We start from the raw sequence: 23,651 nt of genomic DNA, 5'->3' as shown, positions 1-23,651 counted from the left end.
CTGGTTTGCAGTCAGTCAGTCTCAGTTGGTGATGTCATGTACTGTAGCACACCAATCAGTATTCAGTCACAAATTGGGCAGCAATAAAATATGATGGCAGCATTGGCATTGTTTGCATATGTTGTCAGACCAGCACCAATCAAACACGTAATACTGTAAATCTTTTTATATGACTTTTATGATGCAGAATCAGCGCGGACCTGCAGGGAATCAATTGAAAATGATGACAGATAGATTATTATGGAAAATTAAAGCCATTATACAAAAATAAATATGGTGAAAAAATAATCAAATCCACTACCTGTACTCCAAAAAGAAGTCAGACTACTTTCCTTTCCTCTCGTTCCCTACTCACCTGCTTGCTTACCATGAATGTGATGCCTTTGCATATATACGTTTAGATTAGATTTATTAAAAATACCTGACATCAACGTTGACCATGTAATAAACAGCATAGAACACAGCCCGTACAGCTGGGTAGCATAATGACAAGTAAAATCCTGCTCATACAGTATACAGCATGTGTTACCCAGTAGAGGGCAGTGTATGTTGTAAGGTTACTGCTTGGACAAATGAAGACACTTAGTGTTAAATGAAATAATGTAAACACAAAATCACATTTTCATTCACAATAAAACACATTCAAATCCACAAACCGATTCCATCCAGACCTAAAGAGCATCAGTCAATTTATCTAGAAACAAACCAAGCTACATTTTATTGATATAAGTGATGAGAAGCTTCATGTCTGCTGTGTGTTACTGGTTTCTCTCTATGCTTAAACAACCATATAACCCAAACTGATTGTCTGAGTAAAGAATAGCTACCATTTGGTTAAATGGCATACTGATGGATCGATGTGCTCTATGATTCTGGCGTTCATAAGGCACCAGAGTTATAACTCATCATGTGGAGCAAATAGTTAATTTTTTGCCACTATCTCTGCAGCACCACAGACTTTGTATTAAAAAAAAAAAAAAAAGACTCATAGGTGTAGGAATCCCCAGGGAACATACAACACCGAGTGCACATCTGCATTCCTGAGTAGAAGTGATGGAGTATCGACGCTAATATTAAAACAGTAAAGGTATCTATCAAAGTCTGGTTCCATTTCACTATAATTACAAAAGGATAATTATAGGAGAGGGTACAGAAACAGGAACTCAAATAGTGGTGATATGGAACAACAGTAACAATGTATATGTCCAAAAATTATGCTTTACATGACCCTGTGAAAAATGGCTGACGTTAGCTGCTCCTTCTTTGTGTCTCTACAGCAGAAGTATGGCAGATGACTTCACTCAGCCTCCTGAAAAGAAAAACATATGAGAAAGTCAATACTGTCAAACATTTGGGACCAATAACACTGTTTCATTTCAGCTGATGAAACTGAAAAAAAAAAAACAAAGAATGGCAGAGGTTGACGGGGAAGGTGTGAATGACATGAATGATATTAATAGAACAGGGATGAATCATAAGGGTGTACCAGTGGGTCTGGAGATCACACACGTCCTCTTGCACTCCTCCTCCGTGTCAAATCGGTTCTTGTTGCCATTACAGCCTCCGTACCAGAATTGGGCGCAGGCGTTGGCATGCTTGTCATAGTACCAGCGGATGTTATAGTCCCGACATGTGCCCTGATCCAGAACCAAGCCACAGCGAGGGTCTAAAGGAACAGTCTCTGCAAGAAATCAAATCAGGTTAGATCTTGAAAAACGATTCACAGTCTGTCCACAAAATCCTATCTCCAAGTAGCCACTTGCATCATCACACACTCAGGAAGGAGCAGGTTCTAGGAAATCAACCACACTGCATCAAAAATAATTGGCCTCTCTGTTCCCTGCTCCTGGCCTGACCTCATTAGACAGCCTGTCAGTCACAGAGCTGTAATCATAACCATGGGGCCAGGCGATCAACATCCAACCACAGAACAGCTCTCCTACCTCCCAATATCATAATTAAACGAGACTGCTTTCCACTTAAAGAACCTCACTGTTAACTGCTGAGGAAAGAATTCAGAAACAGTCCTTATGAACTAATCATGACCTACTGATTCAATAATAACAAACAAGTCATATCTCCAAGTGGGTTCTCTGGTCATTTGGAGATATTCATTCCTCAGTAACTACTCATATTGTTGTGTACAGAGCGTGAAATGATAGTAGTAGTACAAGGTAGTTGACCCCTGACTGAAACCTGACAGTCAGATAAGGTTGCATTATTAGGTCCCATTTAAATTTCAGAGCACCCCAGAGCTCTCTCAGGGTGACTGATATAGTGTACAGAGAAGTGACTGTACAGGGATGAATAAATATTAGCTGAAGCATTCAGTAAAATCCAGAATAAAGTAGTTTCATCTTAGCATTTTCTTCTGAACATTTGGTAGGATTACTTCTAGTTTTTGCATTCATGAAAGGTGAAAATAAAGATGGTTCTTATTTATCATCACTCTGATGTACCTCCTCTACTGGCAGCGGAATCTTTCCTGCTCTTGTTTGCTTTTCATTTTGTATCCACTCCAGGCAAATTCCGGTTATTTCCCATTTCACAATTCAAATAACTACTGCAGAAAATAAAACGCTGAACGAGAAATATGATTTTCTTCTAGACAACAAGCATCTTAAACTTCTTAAACTTGTAAATATATAAGCAATGGAGAATAATAGACTTTCTGTACCTTTGGGAAGTGCTGGCCTTGGTGCAGGCACATACTGTACAGATACACCTGAGGATGATGTGGTTATATTTGTAAAAGAAGTAGTAGAGGAAGAGGAAGAGGAAGAGGAAGAGGAAGATGAGGAGGACTCCCCTCGAGAAGGAGGGACAGGTTTTAGGTCTGTGGTTTCGCGGTTAAATGTGTCCCCACGCTCTCGTCCCCTGTTTGTTATCTCCATGTGTACATGGTGCCCTCCTCCTCCCTGATGGTGACAAAATCAGCAAAAAGTAAAAAAAAAAAAGTTGACAGCATTTTATAATGATGTTTGCATAGTTTACATGAGTTTACACTGTTATTTTCCATACATGTGCTGTGCTGGATTCTTTGCTGCCGTGCTGGGTGGTTTCCACCCGGCCTCCTTGACTGGGATTGCTTTTTCCAGCGTTGGTGCCAGTCTGACGGCCGTCCAGTGTTTTCTGCTCAGTGCCAGGCTGGTACCCATAGCCACCGACAGCGAAGTTCCCCTTGATGCTGTTCCTGTTGCCATTGTAGCCATTGTTTCCATTACCGTTGTAGCTGTTGTGGCCATTATAACCATTAGTTATTCTGTTATATATCAGGGCTCCATTCTCATCCTCACAGAACTGGCTGACCAACTTGGATTCCAGAGCTGAGGCAGACACAGAAAGAAGTCAGAGACAGGGCTACAGGAGAAAGGCAGCATGACCATTACTCTGGTGTCACTGCACTGTCCACCCACTGTGATTTAGTGATGGTTGTCAGGGAAATGTCTCAGCAACTAGAGGATGGATTGCCATGAATTTGGTACAGGCATTCATGTCCCGAGGAGCATTAATGGGACCTTTTCATCTAGTGCCATCATCAAGTCAAAATTTTAATTTGCCCAGCAGAGAGCAAAAATGAAATCAGTACCACTGTCTGTTTCAGGATCAGAGCATAAATGACTTGCCCTGGATCAGTGCACTCAGTGTCTAATTTCATATGTTTAGATAAGGACGGCAATTATTCCTCTTTTTATTCAGCATTTTTAGCAGCTTGTAAGAAGCAATATTTCCCTCACAAGCCCCAAGAACTCAAATATATCGTCAGCATCAATATTGAAGACTTTTCCAGTTTGATGATGATGATAAGCTAATATTTACCAATATTTCTGCTGCAATAGAACCAGAAGGCTGAGGGAAAGTGTTTCCTTTACCTGGCAGAGTGTTAAAGTCATCGATGAGGAACATGTGCTCGCTGTCTGGATCAGAGGCGATCAGGTTTAGCTCTCTCAGGAACTCATCCTGTGTTGGGTCTGAAGTGTTCACAATCCCGAGAGCAAACATCTCAATATTAGCAGCATGTGCCTCTCTTACAGCAATGTCCAGCTTCACAGGCTCTCGCTTATCCGTCTGCCCATCTGTAATCACAATGGCCACTTTGCTGACTCCCACACGGGAACTGTAGAAGGCCTCCTGCGTGGCTTTGCGGATGGCTGTGCCCGTGTGTGTGCCCTCGCCCATGTATGGGATGTTCCTGATGGCCTGCTTGACGTCCTGTTTGGTGATGTAGCGGGCCAAGTTGAACACCAGCTTCACCTCCAGGCTGTACAGCACCAGGCCAATCCTAGTGGCGTTGCGGCCCACTGTGACCCGGTCCACCAGTGCATTTACAAAGTCCTTGACAATCTCAAAGTTCTCAGGGCCCACGCTCTCTGAGCTGTCAATGACAAACACCAGCTCCATAGGCCTCTCCTTACACTTGATCCCACATCCTGGAATCACATCACATTAATACATGAGCTCATGGCTGAAATGGGACTTTGATGAGGTTCACTCTTTGATATGTGATCTAATGTTTTACAGATAAGATGGGACAGCTGCTTAGATTCAGTGTCTAACTCTTCTTCTTTTGTAACATCTGTGCCATTAGGTCAGTACCTAAGAAGTGAAATTAATATTGCAAGGATCACAAGATACTTCACCACAGATCTCTTTGATCATTCGAATGATGTCCTCTCTCTGAAATGAATACAACAACACAGTGTGAGGACATTAACAAATGGCAGAAGAAACTGATGAAGACATATATAAAAAGTGAGAAGACTCACAGTAAGTCCTGCTTCACCTTTGACGCCAGGACGGCCCTAAGAGAAGAATACAAAACATTTCAAAAGAAACAAAAATAGCTATTCTAAAAAGTGGCTGGTAGATACTTGATGAAATGAGTGATGGCAGTGATTTCCACAGTTCAAAGGTAGTTTCAAAGCCTGTCTGAAGCATGCAGTGCAGAATCGATGGACATATAAAAGCATCGTTTGTCACTCACAGGTTGACCCGGGGTTCCAGGGTCTCCCATATCTCCTTTGATTCCCTTTAGCCCCCTCTCCCCTGCTGAGCCACGGTCGCCCTGTCATGGATTAAATGGCAAAACATCAGTGGACATAAATTCACATGACCTCACGTTCAGGAGTCTAAAACTCACCTTAGCTCCAGAAATGCCCTCTCCAGGTAAACCCCTTGGCCCTGTTACACCCTGGGCCCCCTGCTCGCCCTGAATTGGAGATCAGCACCGTAAGTGGGAGAAAAGCACACAGATACAAATAGCATCCGCATATAATGTAGATGGTCTTTATTATATAATGTGTATTATTGTGTAGGTGAGTGAAAAACTCAGCTATAGTTTACAGATCAGTGAATTTCTATAAGGAAGACAACAAATCATAACCAACCTTTGGCCCTTGAATTCCCTGTCCTTGTGACCCTATTGGCCCTGGTGGGCCCGGTCGCCCAGGGTTACCCTACAAGGCAAGACAAGTGCATCTGTGCAGCATCATTCAACAACAGTTCAAAATGCTTTGGACATGCATAAAAACAAAAAAGCATTAAGGTGGGATATAATAGAAACCCAAAGCCTGTTGGCAAGGTAGCAGCACATTCAGCATCCCAAACCCACTATAGGATTCTATAAGACCAGTTCTCTGACCTGAAGTATTAAAGTCATGTGTTCCACAATAGCAGCAGCTGTCAGTTCAGCTTTTTACAAAGACTTGTAGAGACCCAGTTACCTTAGATGAGCCTACTTAAGGTGAAAGCATGGGCATGTTTTTTTAGTTCTGCTGAGACATCAGTCCTTTAATTAAACACCTTCTTAAGATAATATTCTTGTAATAGTCTTAATGTAGATGTTACAATTTGTGTGCAGGTCCATGATTAAAGACTTCTAGCAGACTTTTCTTGATTCTATCTTCATCATATCACTGATTTGGTTGGTTTAGTTTTGCTGCTCTAGCTAAGAGCTAAGTGGCTAATTATGGGGTGTGTGGCTCTGAGAGCATGAGGACTGCTAACAACATGCCTGCAATGAAAGGTGATTTAATAATAGTGACCAATGATTTCGTCTTATTCCTTCTTTCTTTATCTGAAGAACCACCATAATGCAAAGCAACAAAAACCTGGATATTAGTGTTGATATTAGGTATTACTTTTGCTGCATGAGTTGACTCTAGAAGTTGGGTATAAGGTTATACTGCTAAGATCATGTTAAGGGTCCATCAGGACAGAGCAGCCACATAACACATTTTTTGACCAGATGACCAGATATAAAATGAATGTGAAATAATGACATTTTTCTGGGAACCAGCATTTCAAGGTTATCTCTTTTTTATAAGACTGTCATGAATTTCTGACATTCCCATTTTCTCAACATGAATAAGGGCTGAAGGCTGCCAATGTGATCTCTGCTCCCATTTTTACCCCATTTGACGGCTTCAGTTGAGTCCTCAATTAAATTCTGCCTACTGCTGCATGTATGACAGCACACCTACCTGCAGAGACACGGGCCTGAAGTCTGCAGGGAATCTGGATGTGATATTTGAGGACGTATTGAGGGTGTTGCTTCACTTAGGCCTGTTAGACCCAGTGCTTCTCATCAGACACATATGTCTGTGGAGATTCACACACTGCACCAATGTGTCAGAGTGCTGTGGGGGAAATCATGATAAATACCCTGAACAAATGAACTGGTAGCCTTTGAATATAAGGCCCCTGTGGTGGGCATGTTCACACACAGGATGAAGCACTTTTTTTTTTTTTTAAATCTGGAAGTCTGACTATAGCTAAGACGCAATTCTTCAGAGAATATGACTCAATCACGACCATCTGGTGGTATGGCAAATGAAATTACAGGAGGCTTCCTGCATAAGTAAACACATCAGAATGTTGTCCTTGGCTCATGTTTGTAGAAACAGCCCATAAAGCCTATTTTTTTATACGTTCAACAATGGAAATGAAAATGCAAAATGGAAGTGATTTTAGTTAGAAGCAATAAATCAAGGGAAAACAGAAGCTATGAAGTACCGAAGGTCCTTGGAGTCCTTCGCCTGGAGGTCCCGGTAAACCAGGCAATCCTCGAAAACCAATATCCCCCTGCAAAAAAGAAAATCCAGTGAGCAGTACTTACTATTCATCAAACAAATGAACTTCTGTGCTGAGTAAAATCTTGTGTTTTTAATTAGTTTCCTTACACAAATGACCAGATCTCTCTGGTGCAAAATCAAACACACTGTAGCACTGAAACTGATCTTACAGAGAAAACAGCTTTGGCACATGATCACAGCACAGCTTAGTTTTGCAAACCTCCTAACACAATAGTGTTGACTTCAGTGATCTATACATTTAATACACAGCAACGGGACGTGCTAACACGAGGTGTGTTTGAAACACTCAAAACTGCTATGGAGCCAAAGTAATTTTAAAAGGTGTAAAACAAGGCAGATGACTGTAGTACTAAGACGATTGTATTGTTAATGCAGTGTAATATAATATAATGTAAGAAATAACAGGTGGTAAATTGGAGACATTTATGTATCTCACATTTTTTACCCTCATTTGAAAGATGTTAGATTTTATGATTTGGTGTTAGACTCATGACTAGATGAATATTTTAGATGATAAAAATGCAAATGTATGTACAATGCGGCTTGATCAGAGGCAGATACATTGCTTTCCTATTTCTTTCTCATTTGCTGCCAACATGCACACACTTGACAAACTTACACATTAGAGACTCTCATTCTCACCTTTGGTCCCGGTATGCCTACTCCTTCTTGGCCAGGTTCTCCTGGAGGCCCAGGCATTCCAGGAGGGCCCTGAATGACAGGACATAGAGGTAGAATGCACTTTTAGAGGTTTTGAAATTGTTAGAGTAATAGTTGGACGTTTGGCCAGGCAACCAGCTGGGCTTCCTACAAGCTTCTGGTCCCAGCTAATAAATCAGCTGGCACACAAAAGCTCCTGCGTTTACATGGCAGTGTTTGTGTAAAGTCTTGATTAGCGAGGTTTTGAGGTTTGGGTAGGAGGTTTTTGTTACTTCTGGACCAGGCTCACCATTTCCTTGTTTCTAGTTTTTATGCTAAGCTAAGCTAACCATCTGCTGATTGTAACTTACTGTTTAGTGGACAGTCGTGTGTGGTATCTCAGCAAAACACAATGTGGGGATATATATTTTTGAAAAATGTCAAACTGTTCCTTTTAAATCTCCACTAACCTAAATGTAAATCATGTCCTCTGTATGTGCCCCGACTCCTCTACTAACTCTTCCCTGCTATGGTCTTAATTAAGGAAGACATGCTCAGGGACAGCTACTGTAATAAATGTCTCACTGCTGGATAGATGGGAGGAACTGCTGTTTAGAATAAGGAAGATGAATGGATGGAGGACAAGCTACAATGTGTAGATAGATGGCCTGAATGTACAGATTTATGAGTGGACAGATGGGTATGATTTCCTTACCGTGGGGCCAGGATAGCCGTCTCCTTTGGGACCGAACGGACCGGCAGGGCCTGGATCTCCACGATCACCCTACAGCAGGCAGATATATGAAAGCCGATATTTCATTCATGTAAGTGTGATTTACTGATTTTAAAGGAAACTACAGAGGAACATGGACTGAAATGGACATGAGCTTTCTTCTCTTGCATGCTTCTCTACTGTAAGTAAACCAGCATTATATGATTTAGCTTCATGTTTCTCACTTTTTTTTTTTTTTACATCAATACAAGTACCAAGGTTACCTTGGGACCAGGAAGCCCATAGCCCGTCTCCCCACTTGGACCAGGAGGACCACTTGGGCCAGGATCACCCTACAACACATTTCAGGTTTTGTGAACACTATCTGATAGTAACACAGAAATACTATATTTACAGGTTCCTAACATAGTGCTGATTTTCAGTAGTGATGTGTAACTTAGTACATTTATATAAATGCTGTGATTTAGTACAGCCTTTCCTGTACTTTATTCACAGACACTTTTCTATGACACTATAGTAGAACTGAGAGCTGTTACCTTGGGACCCACAATGAAACGGCCTGGTGGACCAGGAGAACCCATCCTGCCTTGTGCCCCTGGTTCTCCCTGATGAAGATTAATGCAAGCCAGGTGGTTGCAATCATTAGCTCACAACTGTTCTTTTATTATTGTTCCTCACTATTTAGGATCAAAACAACTATATCAAATTATGTAATAATCACCTTTGGTCCTGAGGGTCCAGCAATGCCGGGTGGACCAGTCAATCCTCTTATTCCTCGTTGGCCTTGGTCGCCCTTCAGTTCAGATATGGAATATATTTACTAACTTAAAGCTGGGGTAATGCCTTCTGAGAGGCATGTGCAAAATTAAACGCGTGAATAATGTCACTTCTTTACCTTTTCACCCTGGGTGCCAATTCCAGGTGCCCCCTCTGTTCCCCTGAGGCCTACAGCTCCAGGTTCACCCTCAGGACAGAACCACACACATTTTTAAAGTCAGGGGCTTGATACTGGAGAAGACAGATGGAGATAGTAGTGAGTGAGTTAAACTACCTTCTGTCCAGGGCCTCCATCTTCTCCTGGCAGTCCCGGTAAACCAGACAATCCAGGTGATCCTGGCTCACCCTGAAGACACATTCATGGATCTGTGTCAGTTTATGGGTTGGAAACCTAAAGCACAGCTAAAATACAGATGGCTGCTTTTCCATACCTTAGATCCAGGCTCTCCAACTCCTCTCTCCCCAGGGGCACCAACTTCACCTGGCAACCCCTGGTCTCCCTGTGTGGGACAACATGACAATATATAATGTTGGTCTTATTACACCTTGAGTGTTTGCACCTAGCATTCAGGGAGTGGCTATGATCCCTGAAAGAATAACAGCTCTCAAACTGCTGTATTCTCCTCCAGCTGAACAAAACTGACAGAATGTCCAAACCTTGGGTCCAGGTAGACCCTCTCCTGGAGGTCCTCTGCTCCCAGGTGGTCCTCTTGGTCCTTCTATACCCTGCAAAAATAAATGGATATGGAAATAATAAGAGAAGGCATTTAATAAAATACACTAATTAAAAAGTGGATTTTACTATGGTAAAGTTATGCAATATAATGATACTCTATAATACAACTGTATAGAAGCCTATAAGAATACATAAGTTCAGATGATTATGTTGCCAAGTCCGTGAGTCACTGGAGCACTTTATCGCCCATTCTTCTACTGTTACTGAACACTTTGTTTAGACACACCACAGAGCACACAACACATGGTGCACACCTGTCCTCTCTTTTCCATGTTGGATCTAATTGACCTGTAGGTGCATTATTTTGAATGGTCTCTTCCCAGCTTATTCATCAAATTTGCAGCTCTTTGTTCGAAGAGACAACGTGTCCACAGACATGCTAGTGCTAACATGCGAATGTACAATGTTCAATGTTCACATGACAATGGTCAGGTGCATATGAGAAATTAAGAAATAGTATCCAAAAGTCATGTGTGGCAGTTTCAGCCACACTAGGATGTACTTGCCTTTTCGCCTTGAACACCTACTCCTGGGAGGCCAAGGGGGCCTGGAAGACCTGGAGGTCCAAAATCACCCTACAGGTTCAGAAAAGAAGGCACATGACAACAGCATGTAAATGATAGTGTGACAGTGCAACACACTCATTTGTGAAATAGGACATTTCATAACTTATTATATGTGGAAAGCAACCAACTGTGCAGGATTGAAAAGCCTGTGCATTTCCCTTCAGCTCATATGAATATGCTGTTTAATGTACTGTATGAGAAGATTCATGTAGAAACATATTTTTCAATACATAGCGTAATGGCATTCACTTTTTCTGATTCACTGTCTTTTTATCTGTCACATTCAAAATTAAAATTATAAATGTATTATGTTATTATATACAGAAAACCCTGAAGGTGCTGGTTTGTCATTACCAGATGAAAACCTTGCAATTATCTGTGATAAACTTCACCACAAGACTACAATAAAGCTGTCATCACAATCTCTTATGAAAAAAAGTTTGTGTTTTTTTGCAGAAAACAATTTTACACATTCCTAAATGTTAATTTCATATTCCAGTGTTATAAAATGGACTGTGTAACTTTAAAACATATTATAAATCAGCTCAAAGTTTCCCAGTTGTGTCCCTGCTTTTATTTGAGAGCCAAAAAACTGCCAGATGGCTGCGAAGATCTGCAAAAACATCCTGAAAGATAAAAATGAATATTTCTATGTTCTTGTGTGACTGTGCCAGTGCAGAGCTAACTTTCCCACATTCATCAGGCCAAACTACAAAGCCTCACTCCTCCTACACTACCAAGCTTTTACCCTGATTCATCACCTGTACACTGACCTCCTATATAACACCATGTTGAACACATTCAGCAGCAACTCTGCCAACTCTTGCCCTTCTTCACAACAGGACTCAGGGTTTTATTTTCATGCCTGTGTGAAGGCTTTTCAGCCAGGTGCCTTATTTACAACCTCTCTGGACTCTACCTTGTCTCCTTTGATTCCAGTGCCTGGCGGTCCTCTGGGCCCCCGCAGCCCCTCCAGGCCTCGCTCTCCCTGTGAAGAGACACAGAGATATTTTGCTTTATGAAATAGCAGTTAATATATGAACATAATGACAGTGTATGGGCAGTATATAGCACTTAACATGCTTCTTAGTCTCTTTGATAAAAGCTGCAAAAAAGCAAAACAAGATTTTCTATTCTCAGAGAAAAACTATTTGGATGAAACTCCATCAGGCCATATACAGATATATTATGAATTCAAGGGAAGATTGACTATTGTGGTGAAAACCATTGCAAATGTTTTCCTGACAGCTGAGTTGAAATTTTATTTGACATTTGCACCAAATGTAAAAATCCAACTCAATGTAAAACACACATGGCCAGACTCAACTTGGCTTCTTTTAAAATGAGACCATGTGACAAATATAGGACAAAGATACACGCTAAAACATATTGTAAAAGTAGCACAAGTAGAGAAGAGTCTTCAAGTTAGTGAACTGGCTTCATAATGTCTGTTATGTAGCAAGATCTCTCTATAGCTAGCACCGAGTGGAAAAGATTAGATGGGTTTTGACCCTTTCACAGTAGGTTATATTTTATAAAAATAAAAATCATTTTGGACCAAAACATGATTCAAAGCAGAGAGTTTTATGTCTTAAGAAGTGTCTGAAGTGGATCTATATTCATAAAAAATACAGAAAGTGCTGCAGTAGAAATACAGAGAAGGATTGGCCAGCAAGTGGATGAAGTGGACAGAAAATGCAATGAAAATAGTGCAGCATAATGTTTTGCTGTGTATGACTCAGCAGAGAAGAAAATTTCTCCCTTGAGAAAATTTCTCTCAAACTCAAGGACACCCAAGGAGAACAGAGGTACAGTGTCACACAGAAGGATGGTGATTAGCATAGCATTGTTGCATTTGCATATCAGCTTAAAAAAGAATAGATTTATTGTCATAACTCTGATCTCATTTCAGCACACAAGCTGGGGCGCTAATGATGGGGAGAAGAGGATATGCTCTTGTGATTCTCGAGCTTGTCGAGACACGTCATGTGAAGAACGCTGCTTTAGATCAGGAACACCATCTGCAGGTCCCCGGTCAAATCTCCTGTTGAGGAAAAAACGAGCACCCCCGAGGCCAATCTCGAACAGAGGGAGATGCACCTCCTCCTGCTCTGGGCTGGAAACGAGCTGCTGCCATATCGCAGCAAAGTCGACAAATGATAAATTGGATGAAAGTCTGGGGCAAATGGAAAAAGTAAGAATTCCACCTGAATTATAGTCACGGCTTCTGATGCAGAGCTGCTCTGTTTAAGCTGTAAGGTAGTCTGGAGTGATTACATTTGTCTTCAGCTACATCAGCTTAATCACATTTAATTTAACTGACTGTGTTAATCAAAACTACACAAGGGTTTGGTCTGATTTTACACACTCACACTTTTAATGCAGAACCTCTACTGTTATTAATAACTTGTGCATTTCCAATAACATGAACTCTAAGTGTCAATTTTGGACACTTATGGAGCTGATATGGCTTTGAGGCAGCTGGATAAAAATATATTCCGTAAGTGTTGGAGCCATACAGTGCTCATTTTGCTCTCTGGAAGAAAATCACTTCTTCACAAAACTCTGTTCATTTTCACAGACCTCTACACTGTGCTATAGCTGAAATTTCTAAACCAGTCACAGAACTTGCTGCAACACTGGCTTTCTTCCAGCGTCACTGCCCTGATATATCGATCACACCATTAAAGCAAAACTCACACACGAGTTCAGAGTCAGTGTCACACAGAGAAACATTCTCTCTGGCAGGAAGACAGGTGGTGTTAGGCACAGTTTTTAGTGAGTGCATGTGCTATTATGTCTCATTTTAGCATCTATAGCTTCTTTTCATTTTTCGATTTGAATGTCTTTCAAGATTTCATTTAAAATTTGGTCACTCTTCCTGTACATTTACCTCCCTATGTGATGGGTACATGTTATTTCACTGCTATGACGATTTAAAGGAAACACTAAATCCTAGTGTTTTAACTAACAAAACATTTTTAAAGCTATTGACTCTAACAAACATTGAACCAGTCTTTAATACAGCCACCATGTGTAACTTCTCAATTGAATTGTAAGCTCAGTTTTTGTAGTCTCATCCCTGGATCCCACTCATGTGCACCTGCGTAGGTGTGCATGTACATGTAGGAGGGAGACAGTATGAGTGTCTGTACATCCAGAGGAGACAGACTTATTCTTTCCGCTCTATGAGTCTCTCACTCTGCCATGTCTCCAGGTGTTTTCTCTTATTATCTGCCAAAATGTTCTCATGTCCTCTAGTGGGATGAGCATTTGACTGGATCACAGCACGAGTTAATAAAAGCCATATTGCTCTGTTTGTGAACATATGAAACTTCTGTGTTGTGTTATAATATCATGCTGTCAATTTCTATGTCATTACACACTGGAACTTGAAGCCCAGACAGGCTCTTTGTGCGGGTCAGTGAGCGAAGTGAAAATAAATGCACAAAAATGGGGTTAAAAGAGTTCAGTGCTTTTAAATGGAAAACTGCAAGTCCCAAGAGGCATAAGACATGTACACTAACTCACCTTTGGTCCAGGAAGGCCTTCTCCAATCAACCCTCTTTCTCCTTGGACTCCCTGTGGCCCTTGTGGCCCCTGAGTAAAACGCAGCAATGAATATGATCACCAGCACTATAAATCCAATCTATGCACAGTCTTTATTTTTTATTTATGTACTTTCCTCCAATATTGGATTTAATTGCCACTCCCTTAAATTATATTTAATGAATGTACATGAAAATTTTAAATCTAAATAGAAGGGTTATATTTGTCATTTGCCAAACTCACAGGTATGTCCTTTTCTCTTGTGAAACATGCTAACATAAAGTACCATAAACACTTCAAATATGTTCTTGCACGTTTACCATCCACACAAAATAACACTTTCATATATTATCTCACAAAGGCTCACCAACTGAAAAAGTAGTGCTCCTGAGTCTGAGTGCTCATCACCTTGATGCCTCCGTGTACGTGTGTGTTGGATTTTTTACTCACCGGTGGTCCGGGCTCGCCAAGTCCTGGTGGACCAGGAGGGCCTGGTTGCCCCTGTAAACCAACATCACCCTGCGGAGTACAGGAAAAAAAGACAGTAAGATACAGGTAGATTGTTATATTTGCATAACTTCATTTTCCAAAATAGTGAGGTGGCAGATTTCACCTTTGGTCCTGCAAGGCCAATCCCTGTTTCCCCTTGGATTCCAGGTGGTCCAGGAAGTCCTCTCTCACCCTATAAAAAGACAGACAGCCAGGGGCAGACATGTGCAAGTATGCACACAGATGCATAACCAGTGAAGCTGCCCAGGTTTTCCAATAACCAGATGTCCTAAATATCCTCACTAACACTTCCAATCTACAATCATAAACATTCACAACTGCTTCTCCTTTAATATTCAGCTGTGTTAAGGTTATACATATACCTCATTCCTTCAGTCAAGTCTTTATTGGTAAAGAACGCAATTATTCGCTCCAAAGCTGTAAAGCACAGCCATGTTGTGGAACAGGAGGGCACACAAGAAGTAGGAAGAGGGCATGAAAATATTTGTAGATGCACTTTCTTCCTTTCCCTTGCCCTTTCAGACATGTTGGGACAGTGTTTAAGACCAGACATTAGCCTGCCATTCAGGTGATATAGCATGACAGCCAGACAATCACCATGAACATTCCTCCAAAATAATTAAGGAGTGAACAGTTGGTGGGGAATGTGGGCTCACGGCAGAATTAGCAGCTCTAACACAGGAGAAGGGGTTTTAAAATGTAGGACCAGACAAATAGGCTGACAAGGTAATAACAGATGAGGTACTTCAGAAGCGATTCAAATGATCAGTGGTGATGGATCATAACTCACAAATAAGTGTTTAAATGTATGGCCACCTTGGTTCAGAGGGATACTTGACATTTGTGATGTTATTGATGCCCATGATGAATTGATTTAATCAGAACGCATATTAAATGTCAACTTCATGTGTGTAATGTCATTCGGAGAAAAAGGTCTTGGGAATGGGAGAACTCAGTTGAGACGTGTGTTTTCCCACTTTGTGGTCTTCAACACTCTGCATCACATTTCTTTTTTCACCTCTGCCCCTTACAAGTACGAGGGTTATTATCATTGTTCTGATGAATCCACTGGCATGGGCTCCTCTTTTGTACAGCTATGGAAGAGACTTAATTCAAACCAGATTGGAAAGTACTTTATGTATTCAACCAAAAAACCGAGTAGCCTTCAGATATACATCTGGTCTTGAGACTGTGGGCTGCCTTTGATCAATGCAAGAGGAAAGGCTGCTCTTCAGTTCAAAATGGAGTGACTCACATACATATAAGGCCAGGCAGAGAATAAAGGTGGATTTACTTCTTTCTGACTTTTTGTACTTAAACGCCTCCCACATTGCAGAGGTGTGGTTCAAACATAGGCAGCAGAATATTTCAGAAACACCACATGTACTTACTTTTTTACCCATCACACCTTCGGGTCCGATATCACCAGGTGGACCAGGCAAACCCTAAATTGTGGATAAGTGTGTGTGAGTGTTGAACACTGGGGAATGCAAAGTAGCAGTCTTTGAAAGGAAAATAGCACACTTGGCACAGCAGGGTTTTAGGAATGGCAGGGCTGTCAATCTAGATGTCTCCACATGCCAAAGTGATGTGTATAGGGATGCAGTAAGTGATAACTCAGTATTTAGCGTGTCCATAGCAAAAACACAAGAGCAAAAGATATGGGTTTAACTGTGTGTTTGTTCTAACACAAGGTATTTGGTACTTGCAGTAGTAACATGCCATTACGCCAAAGCAAAGATGCATTGTTTTATAGGTGTATTAGAAAAATACACAGGACTTACCTGAAGTCCTCGATTTCCTCTCGGACCAATGTTACCTTCAGGACCCTGGCAAAAAAATAGGACACTTTCAAAATTTTAAATTACTTTCATCTTGAAGTGGTACTGGTTTAGTGAGTGTGGTAAATAAATAACACAGATTAAAAAAAGATATGGGGAATGAACTTTATCCAGTGATCACCATAAAGCAAAACTATCTATCACTTTATAAAGGTCAGTTATTTATACATTAGTCAATTAAAAAAGGGTGAATGTGCTCTGGCAGATTTCCTTGGCTGCATCACTGAAGCAATGATAATAAAAGTGCAACAGAAAATTATACTTGAACTTGGTTTCAGGTTCTAAACGTTAAAGGCCAACATACTCTGTCTCCCTTAATTCCAGGTGTGCCACACTCCCCTCTCTCTCCCTGTAAGAGAATAAAAAGCAGTTTAGTGAGGTCCTCACAAAAGTGTCATTTTTCACAAATTCAAACTTTGAATCAAATTTCCAAGTAACATTTTATCTCATAATAATGGCTTTTAATAACAAGGAGCAATGTCTGCAACAATTAATCATATGGGATTTAGGTAACTAAGAACTTTGGGGTTAAATTCCTTCAGAGGAAAAGCAAGTAGAGAAAGAGAGGCTTGACATTAAACACAGATTAAAAGAGGAGAACAAAATGCCACGATATTTCCAAAGCCTTTTCCGTGTATGCTCCCTTTAACAGCACTTCATCACGTCTGGAAAAAAAGAATTCTTCCATTTCTCTCACTATTAGAAAGCCTATACTCTGACACAGCAGACAGAGGCAGTGCACAGTAGAATCCTTCCAATACCTTCTCTCCTTTGTATCCTGGTTTCCCCTGTGTGCACAAAAAAGTCTTGTTAAGTGTGAAAGAGCTGAGCAACAACCAAAACACTGCCACCCAGTCCCCAGAACAAGACAATTCATGATGAAGATAAAAACAAATTAGAAAAATGTGGGCCATACTTGTTAATTTTGACTCCTTTACCTCTACTCCTTCCCGACCTGGAAGTCCACTGAGCCCACCTTCACCCTAATTGGAAGAGGAACTTTAGTTATATCAGTAAAAGCTGCACATTCAAGAAATATCTGATTTGTATAAACTGTTTGATTGAAAAAAAATCAGGAGGCAGTACCTTCTGTCCTTTAGTGCCAGGGTTTCCATCTTCTCCAGGACGACCCTTCTTGCCCTGTAGAGTATGCAACTTGGGAGTTAATTTCTCCCTCCCCAAATTTTTAATGTAAAAGATGTATCTTCAACTTTTTCCTTTTGCAGTTTGATGAAAACCCAGTGAAATGAAAGCTAAGAAGGTGAATGAGCTGCTTGGACTGTGAAAGCTGTTCTTGTTTGGCCTGAGCCTCGTGGAAGCAACATGTTTTGAAGTCATGGATTAAAGCAATTGAAAGAGCAGCTGAGTCAGCGCAGACCCAAGTTATCTGAGAGGACTAATTCGGACTCTTCTTTCTCTTTTTATGCTTCGGTGTGTGAACTGTGCATGTTCGAATCTCAACTATACCCCTCTGTATGCATCTCTGTCCGCTTGTGTCAGTGTGCGGCTGCTGCCCCTGATGTGAAACAGCTTTTGTTCGGGGCATTAGGTTTAAGGGGGCAATTACTTTGTACTGATCCTATAAAAATACATCAAAGCAAAACCACTAAGCCTAATTGTGGCTGACCTTTTCCATGTAATAAAAGCAGTGTTTTATCATGACAGCTTGGCAGGAAACAAAAGTCTCCCATGTAACATCTTACAGTATCTTCTGAGCATGTGTCCGCAGACAGTCTCAAGTGGCTTGGTTGTTATGACAGACATGATTCCACTGATTTCTCATGCAAATATTTGTTTAGGCCTGCTCGCAGTAAAACTGTTAAAAGGAATGTAAGGCATTTGCTTTACTCTCACTGCTGCAGGGAAACATAACAGCTCAAAACCACACCATTTACTAAACGCCCCCCAAAAACCCTGCAATTATGCCTGCTAGCATCACAGGGGCCTTTGTCAGCTGCACTGTCCTCAGCAGAGCTTCAACAGGAGCCAGTTTGGGAGTTGTTGTTATTTAGGGGAAGCAGTAAGACACATGTGGTTAACAAAAAGGGAAATTTCATTTTATTGAGGAGCACAGGAGAAACCCCCAAGCATTCAGTATTAAATACACAAAAAAACAGACATGAAATATATATAATTATAGGGATACAATGTGTGAAAAACAAACCAACAATTATTGGTTGTTGCAGTTCTTTTCACTAAGATAAAAGTGGTGTCAAGAATTTCTGATGTCTGAATTATAGGTAGGAGGCTGATCCACATATAATGATAATTTCAACAATATGATGTCCACAGTGTTAACAATGATAGTTACTTTATGATGACAAATTGGTTTAATAATATCTTTGGAGCTCCACAGACAAATGGAGTGTAGGAGGGATACTTACAGGAGGGCCGTTGGATCCCCTCTCACCCTTCTCGCACATGCACTTGCTTTGGGCCAGGGGACACTTCAGACACACGGAAAGAAGAGTCAGATGGGTCTTAGGTAACACAAATGAAGATGTGTGAAAAAAGATTGGAAAACTTACCCCTTCATCTGCCAGCGCCGTCTGCGGAGCAATAAACACAAGGATGACAGGATAAGAAGTTGTCAGATTTCCTCCATATGGTTGGTTTTAATTTATACCCAACCAGAAATGAAGTGTGAACCTTATTTGCAATGTGTGCAAAGCTGCAGTTCAAGCACCCAAAGAAACTTGCTCACTGTTGGCCTGGGTTTAGTCTGTCCCTAAACCTCCTCCACCTGCTAGAAGACTCATCCTGCACTTCCTCTTTTAACAGGCCCGTGTTGCCAGAACCCTGATTTTCACCCCACATGTTGCTGTTCTGTTCAATGTTACCCACATTTTCTATGCAAGGGAGATTGGTCACAACTCCCCCTGAACACAAACCACATGCATCAAGTAAAATAGCCTCGCTAAGCATTCAGGGATGTTTCCATAGAAAGGGGGGGTGTCAGAAAACAACACAGACTCTCAGAGGATGGAGCAGTGAAGTTGAACGCTGGGACTAAAGATAAAAGACACAGCACATGTTTATGATATACAGATGCTGCCTGTAGAGGGCAATGAGATGAAAGCCTGACTGGAGCTGCTGCTGCTGGGCTATTGTATGTCAGCAGAACGCAGCCTGACAGGTTTGGTGATCTAGAAGTCTTAGTGCAGGTTTTCCCTTATCGTTTTTGGATGTGTACCACGTGTGCCAATAATAAAGCTGATTTTGAAGTGGTGTTTGAGGGGCTGGTTGAATCATGTGGCGTGCATACACATTATTGCTTGGTACCCGATTTTCCCCACAAAGAGTTTTAATGTGGAGCATATGGTACAACCAGCCAACAGCCTGGTTCTGTCTGCAAGATGTTACTGTGCAACACATGTTCTAATTATCTTAGTGAAATTGTATCATCAGGTTATGAAAGTAACCCCAATCACTCACGTCAAGGTAAACAACTGAAAACAAAGACAAGCTTTGTGTTAGTTAACTTTCCAACACATGCATGGCCAAAAAAGAATTTTATAGCTTTACATTGTTTTAGGCCACTGCTGATATCTAAGTAGATGTCATACTGAATTTTATTTTACAGTGGTGTCTTGGATGATAACAGCAGACCAGTTACTATGGCAGCAGGTAGCAGGTGTATATCATGGATGCAATAAGCCAAGAAATCAAAGAAGTGGGTAGTGTCAAAGACAGCAAAGTAGAAGTGCTTATTAGGTTACACAGAGAAGTGCAAGATGCTACCATTTTATTCATTTGGCCTATGTCTGTCTGCATAATAGATGAAGCTTCCATCTGTTATAAATTTCTGCCCTCTGGTCATGAGAAATGATCAAACATACATATAAACAGTTGAGCTCTGTTCAAGAAGGGAAATATGGGAACATTAGAGCAAGCAAAGGTATCATACATACACACACACACACACACACACATATATATATATATATGTCAATGTCAACATTAAGCAAGACGTTACCAAGTTACCAAGTTGACTAAGGTCAACATTAATCACCACAAGCTGCTGGTCAAACCAGGAGGAGGATTCTTCTTTCACAATGACAATGTCTCACTTTAAATGTGCTGCAGTGCTGTGTGTTGTTCAGTCTTTATAAGTACAGTGTTTATCATGTATGACATCAAAAATACTGAATTTGAGTAGACTATCACTATCTACATTTTGTATGAAACAAGTAAGTCTATATTTACTTACAATCTCCTTAATGACTTTTTCCACAATGCCTCTGTCCTGCAGGTTGTGAAGGTAGCGGGACGCCGGGGAACTAGCGATTAGCCGCAGTTGAGCTATATTGGTAGGCTCATTGGCTTCAGGTGTGATGCCTATGGTGAAGAAACGGACACCCTGGTTCTTGGCATCAGCCACAGCTGAAAATATGTCAGGGTTCCTGGGGTGTGAGATGCCATCAAAGAGCAGTATGGCCACCCTGATGCTGCTGGGATCTGACTCTTCCAAGTATATGCGGGTGAGGTTGGTGATGGCATAGGTGGTGTATGTACCATGACCAATGTAGGTGATGGGGGCAATTCGAACTTTGAAGTCCTCTGTGCTGCTCCACTGTTTGAAGGTCTGCTCTATGATGACATGGCTGCTGTACTGAAGGAGCGCAGCACGGGAGCTGAGCCCTCGGCCAGTCTGCAGCCGGATGCCCTGCAGCCGGTCAATCACATCTGAGACAAAGCGCTTCTCCTGGGCATGGTTGTCCTTGGCACTCTCCGAACTGTCAATGAGAAAGGCTAACTCCAAACTGCAGTCTTCATTGATGGGTGCTAGAAGAAAGAGGAGTTAGCAATCTATTAACTATATAACTTCATAGTTTGACATCAGGGCATATATGAATTTATTTTCCCGTTTTCCAAATTCATGGTAAGCAAGAGAGCTTAGTATCATATTTAGGGTTTACATCTATGTAACTGCAAAATACTAAGTAAAACTCTTAGGTATAATAACTATTTTCTTAACCTGATTCAAAACCACTTAACCAGGACAAAGCAACTCCCTTACAATAAATGTAAACAATTATATTTTTCCATTTGATCATTAGTAGAAAATGTGTTGGCACCATAAAAAACTGACACAACAAACCTTTAAGGTAACTAGACATAATGTATTTATCCTGTATTTCCTGTTACCAAGCTGGTGTGATAAGATATATAATTTATTACTTTCATATACAGCCAAATGTAAAACCTCAGCTGACCATATCCAAAATGGATTTCATTAGTTGAGGTGGTATGATTCTATTTGTGGAGCCTTCAGATGGGGTAAAGGTGATTTACTGAGAGTTTAGACTCTATACGCTGATGCCTTTTAAGAAAAGTGTACTAAGTGAATGTGACATAATCATTTTGAAGTGGAATTAAAGCAATTCAACCTGCTGCAGCAACCTTCAGTGGAGGAAGGAGGTCGCAGATCTAATACCAGCTGAGGATAAATCACAGTCTTCGTGGAAATATATCACAGAGAGAATGTGCCTGGGGAAACAGGATTCTGAGCGAATAAAACATTTGGGTAACAGAGCACTGAGCAGTCACACGGGAGATGGATGGTTCTGAGAAGCCTGAGAGATATGATCAATCCAAGTAGATTGCATCCTCCAGCAAAATCCTTGTTGGTATCGTGTTCAGTTTTTTCACCTGTGGCAGCAGCTTTTTTTTTCCAGCGATAGAAGAAAATAGAACGTGTGCCACCTGCACAAATTCCACAACTTTTTTAGTAGGTGAATCATTGGAAAAGACCCAACATACTGCCTTTCTGATCCTCAACAAACATGCAAAGGAGAGACACTCTGGACTTACATTTGCCATTTTGTGGTATGGAATTGGGTGAATATAGTTTGTTCTTCTTCTTGCTGGTCACCACTTCTTCTTCATAGTCTTCTTCATAGTCCTGTGCCCAAAGACCTTGAAGTCCCCACAGCAGCAGGAACCAGTGCAGTGAGGGGACCATGACTTCCCTGAGAGCTAAAGAGAAGACAGAGATGGATAAAAAGGCACAGACATAAGCTCACATTTCAGTACCCTCCAAAAACCTGCAGACACTCAGAGAACAAGCTTTAACAAGCATACAGGCTTGAGACTCATACACCAAGCATGCGTAACTCATACTTCTGCTGTATTAGGTCTCCAATGTGTTCAGCTCTGTGTAGTTCGTCCAAGCAGGGAAAAAATTCACCAAGAAAGTGCAAATAGGGAAAAGTAGAGATTCTTCATTCAGGGTTAGTTTCCATGTCCCGAGCCTCAAACTGTATGTCCTCTTTCAGTGACTGGATCTTAGCTGAGAATCTGTAGGTCAAGTAGACAACATGTAGCAGCAGCAGCACCAGCAGCAGTGTGTTTGGACTGGACTGTGTTCTAGCTCTCATGAGACTCAAAGCAAACTATCCTCAGCTCACAGTAAATGTAGGCAAGGCCGGCCCTTCTTTTAACTCACTCACTTTTTTGGGATAATGTGGGAGGCGTGATGGGGGAGGCAGCTACAGACATGGAGCAGAGCATCTATCCCCCTTTTGTTGATTTTACTCTGTTAGGTTATGGCATTAAATCAGGAACAGAAAGGAATGCCACTGAGAATAGTAGCAGTTTGTCTTTTTCACTCAGACAGCTAGCTGGGATCAAAGCAGGGCTTTATCACTTTTCGTGCAGGGCCACAGTAAGACTCAGGCTAATGTCCACAGTAATATGTCTGGGATGTGATGGAGTTTCTAATGACACGTAGAAGACATTTTACATGTTTTTAATATCATTAAAGAAAATGTGAGTGATTGCAGGCACTGGCAAAGTAGATTTTATGAACGTTTTTTTTAGTTGTATCTCAGAATGATCTAGGTTTCTCTGCCCTCTGCCCTCTGCACACCTGTTCACACCTGCACATCAGCCTTCTCAGCATGTATACCAGCCCCTTTTTCAACAGCTTGCCAGGTCATTAAGTTGTTCATGTTTTGCTGGCTTGTGTTTAGCTATCCTGTAGCTTTTCTGTTCTTGACACTTTGATTTGTTCCTGTTACCAGGAATTTCTTCCTGTTATCTGAACCTGTTTGCTGTTAAGCTTTTGTTTTCACCTCATCTTCTAATAAAATCATTTCACTGCACCTCCCTGTTTCAGTCTGCTTGTGCTCTCCCTGCCCTGTGACACAAGGTTAGATTGTATACATAATTAAGAGAAGACACCCCAGAGGTCTCTTCAAAGTC

At 41.2% G+C, this 23,651-nt stretch overlaps 1 protein-coding gene across 1 annotated transcript; it reads right to left on the bottom strand.

The window, feature by feature from the left end:
• Window positions 1–1,013: 1,013 nt before the first annotated feature.
• Window positions 1,014–22,834, bottom strand: LOC113127530 (collagen alpha-1(XXVIII) chain-like). Its single transcript, XM_026302217.1, has 36 exons — window positions 22,569–22,834; window positions 22,260–22,424; window positions 20,656–21,230; window positions 18,974–18,994; window positions 18,830–18,892; window positions 17,532–17,585; window positions 17,384–17,428; window positions 17,207–17,233; window positions 16,750–16,794; window positions 16,389–16,433; window positions 15,996–16,049; window positions 14,708–14,776; window positions 14,545–14,613; window positions 14,077–14,145; window positions 11,465–11,533; window positions 10,486–10,554; window positions 9,901–9,969; window positions 9,675–9,743; window positions 9,518–9,589; window positions 9,362–9,430; window positions 9,188–9,259; window positions 9,003–9,071; window positions 8,730–8,798; window positions 8,449–8,517; window positions 7,737–7,805; window positions 7,015–7,083; window positions 5,388–5,456; window positions 5,141–5,209; window positions 4,985–5,065; window positions 4,767–4,802; window positions 4,641–4,677; window positions 3,873–4,430; window positions 3,022–3,326; window positions 2,678–2,918; window positions 1,487–1,681; window positions 1,014–1,309 (listed from the first exon to the last, which is right to left on the bottom strand). The coding sequence occupies exons 2-36, from the start codon at window positions 22,408–22,410 to the stop codon at window positions 1,302–1,304; spliced, it is 3,720 nt and encodes a 1,239-aa protein (XP_026158002.1). The 5' UTR covers window positions 22,411–22,424; window positions 22,569–22,834; the 3' UTR covers window positions 1,014–1,301.
• Window positions 22,835–23,651: the final 817 nt, after the last annotated feature.

Source organism: Mastacembelus armatus, chromosome 2 (assembly GCF_900324485.2).
Source record: "Mastacembelus armatus chromosome 2, fMasArm1.2, whole genome shotgun sequence".
NCBI classification, from domain to species: domain Eukaryota; kingdom Metazoa; phylum Chordata; class Actinopteri; order Synbranchiformes; family Mastacembelidae; genus Mastacembelus; species Mastacembelus armatus.
This window is presented reverse-complemented; position numbering and strand designations above follow the sequence as displayed.

Bases quoted from the DNA above. Each gene is read 5' to 3' on its own strand.
- LOC113127530 (XM_026302217.1), bottom strand. From the start codon at position 22,410: ATGGTCCCCTCACTGCACTGGTTCCTGCTGCTGTGGGGACTTCAAGGT. The intron at 21,231-22,259 runs GTAAGTCCAGAG...TCTTTCTTCTAG, and splicing joins CATACCACAAAATGGCAAAT to CACCCATCAATGAAGACTGC. The intron at 7,084-7,736 runs GTGAGAATGAGA...TCTTTTTTGCAG, and splicing joins TAGGCATACCGGGACCAAAG to GGGGATATTGGTTTTCGAGG.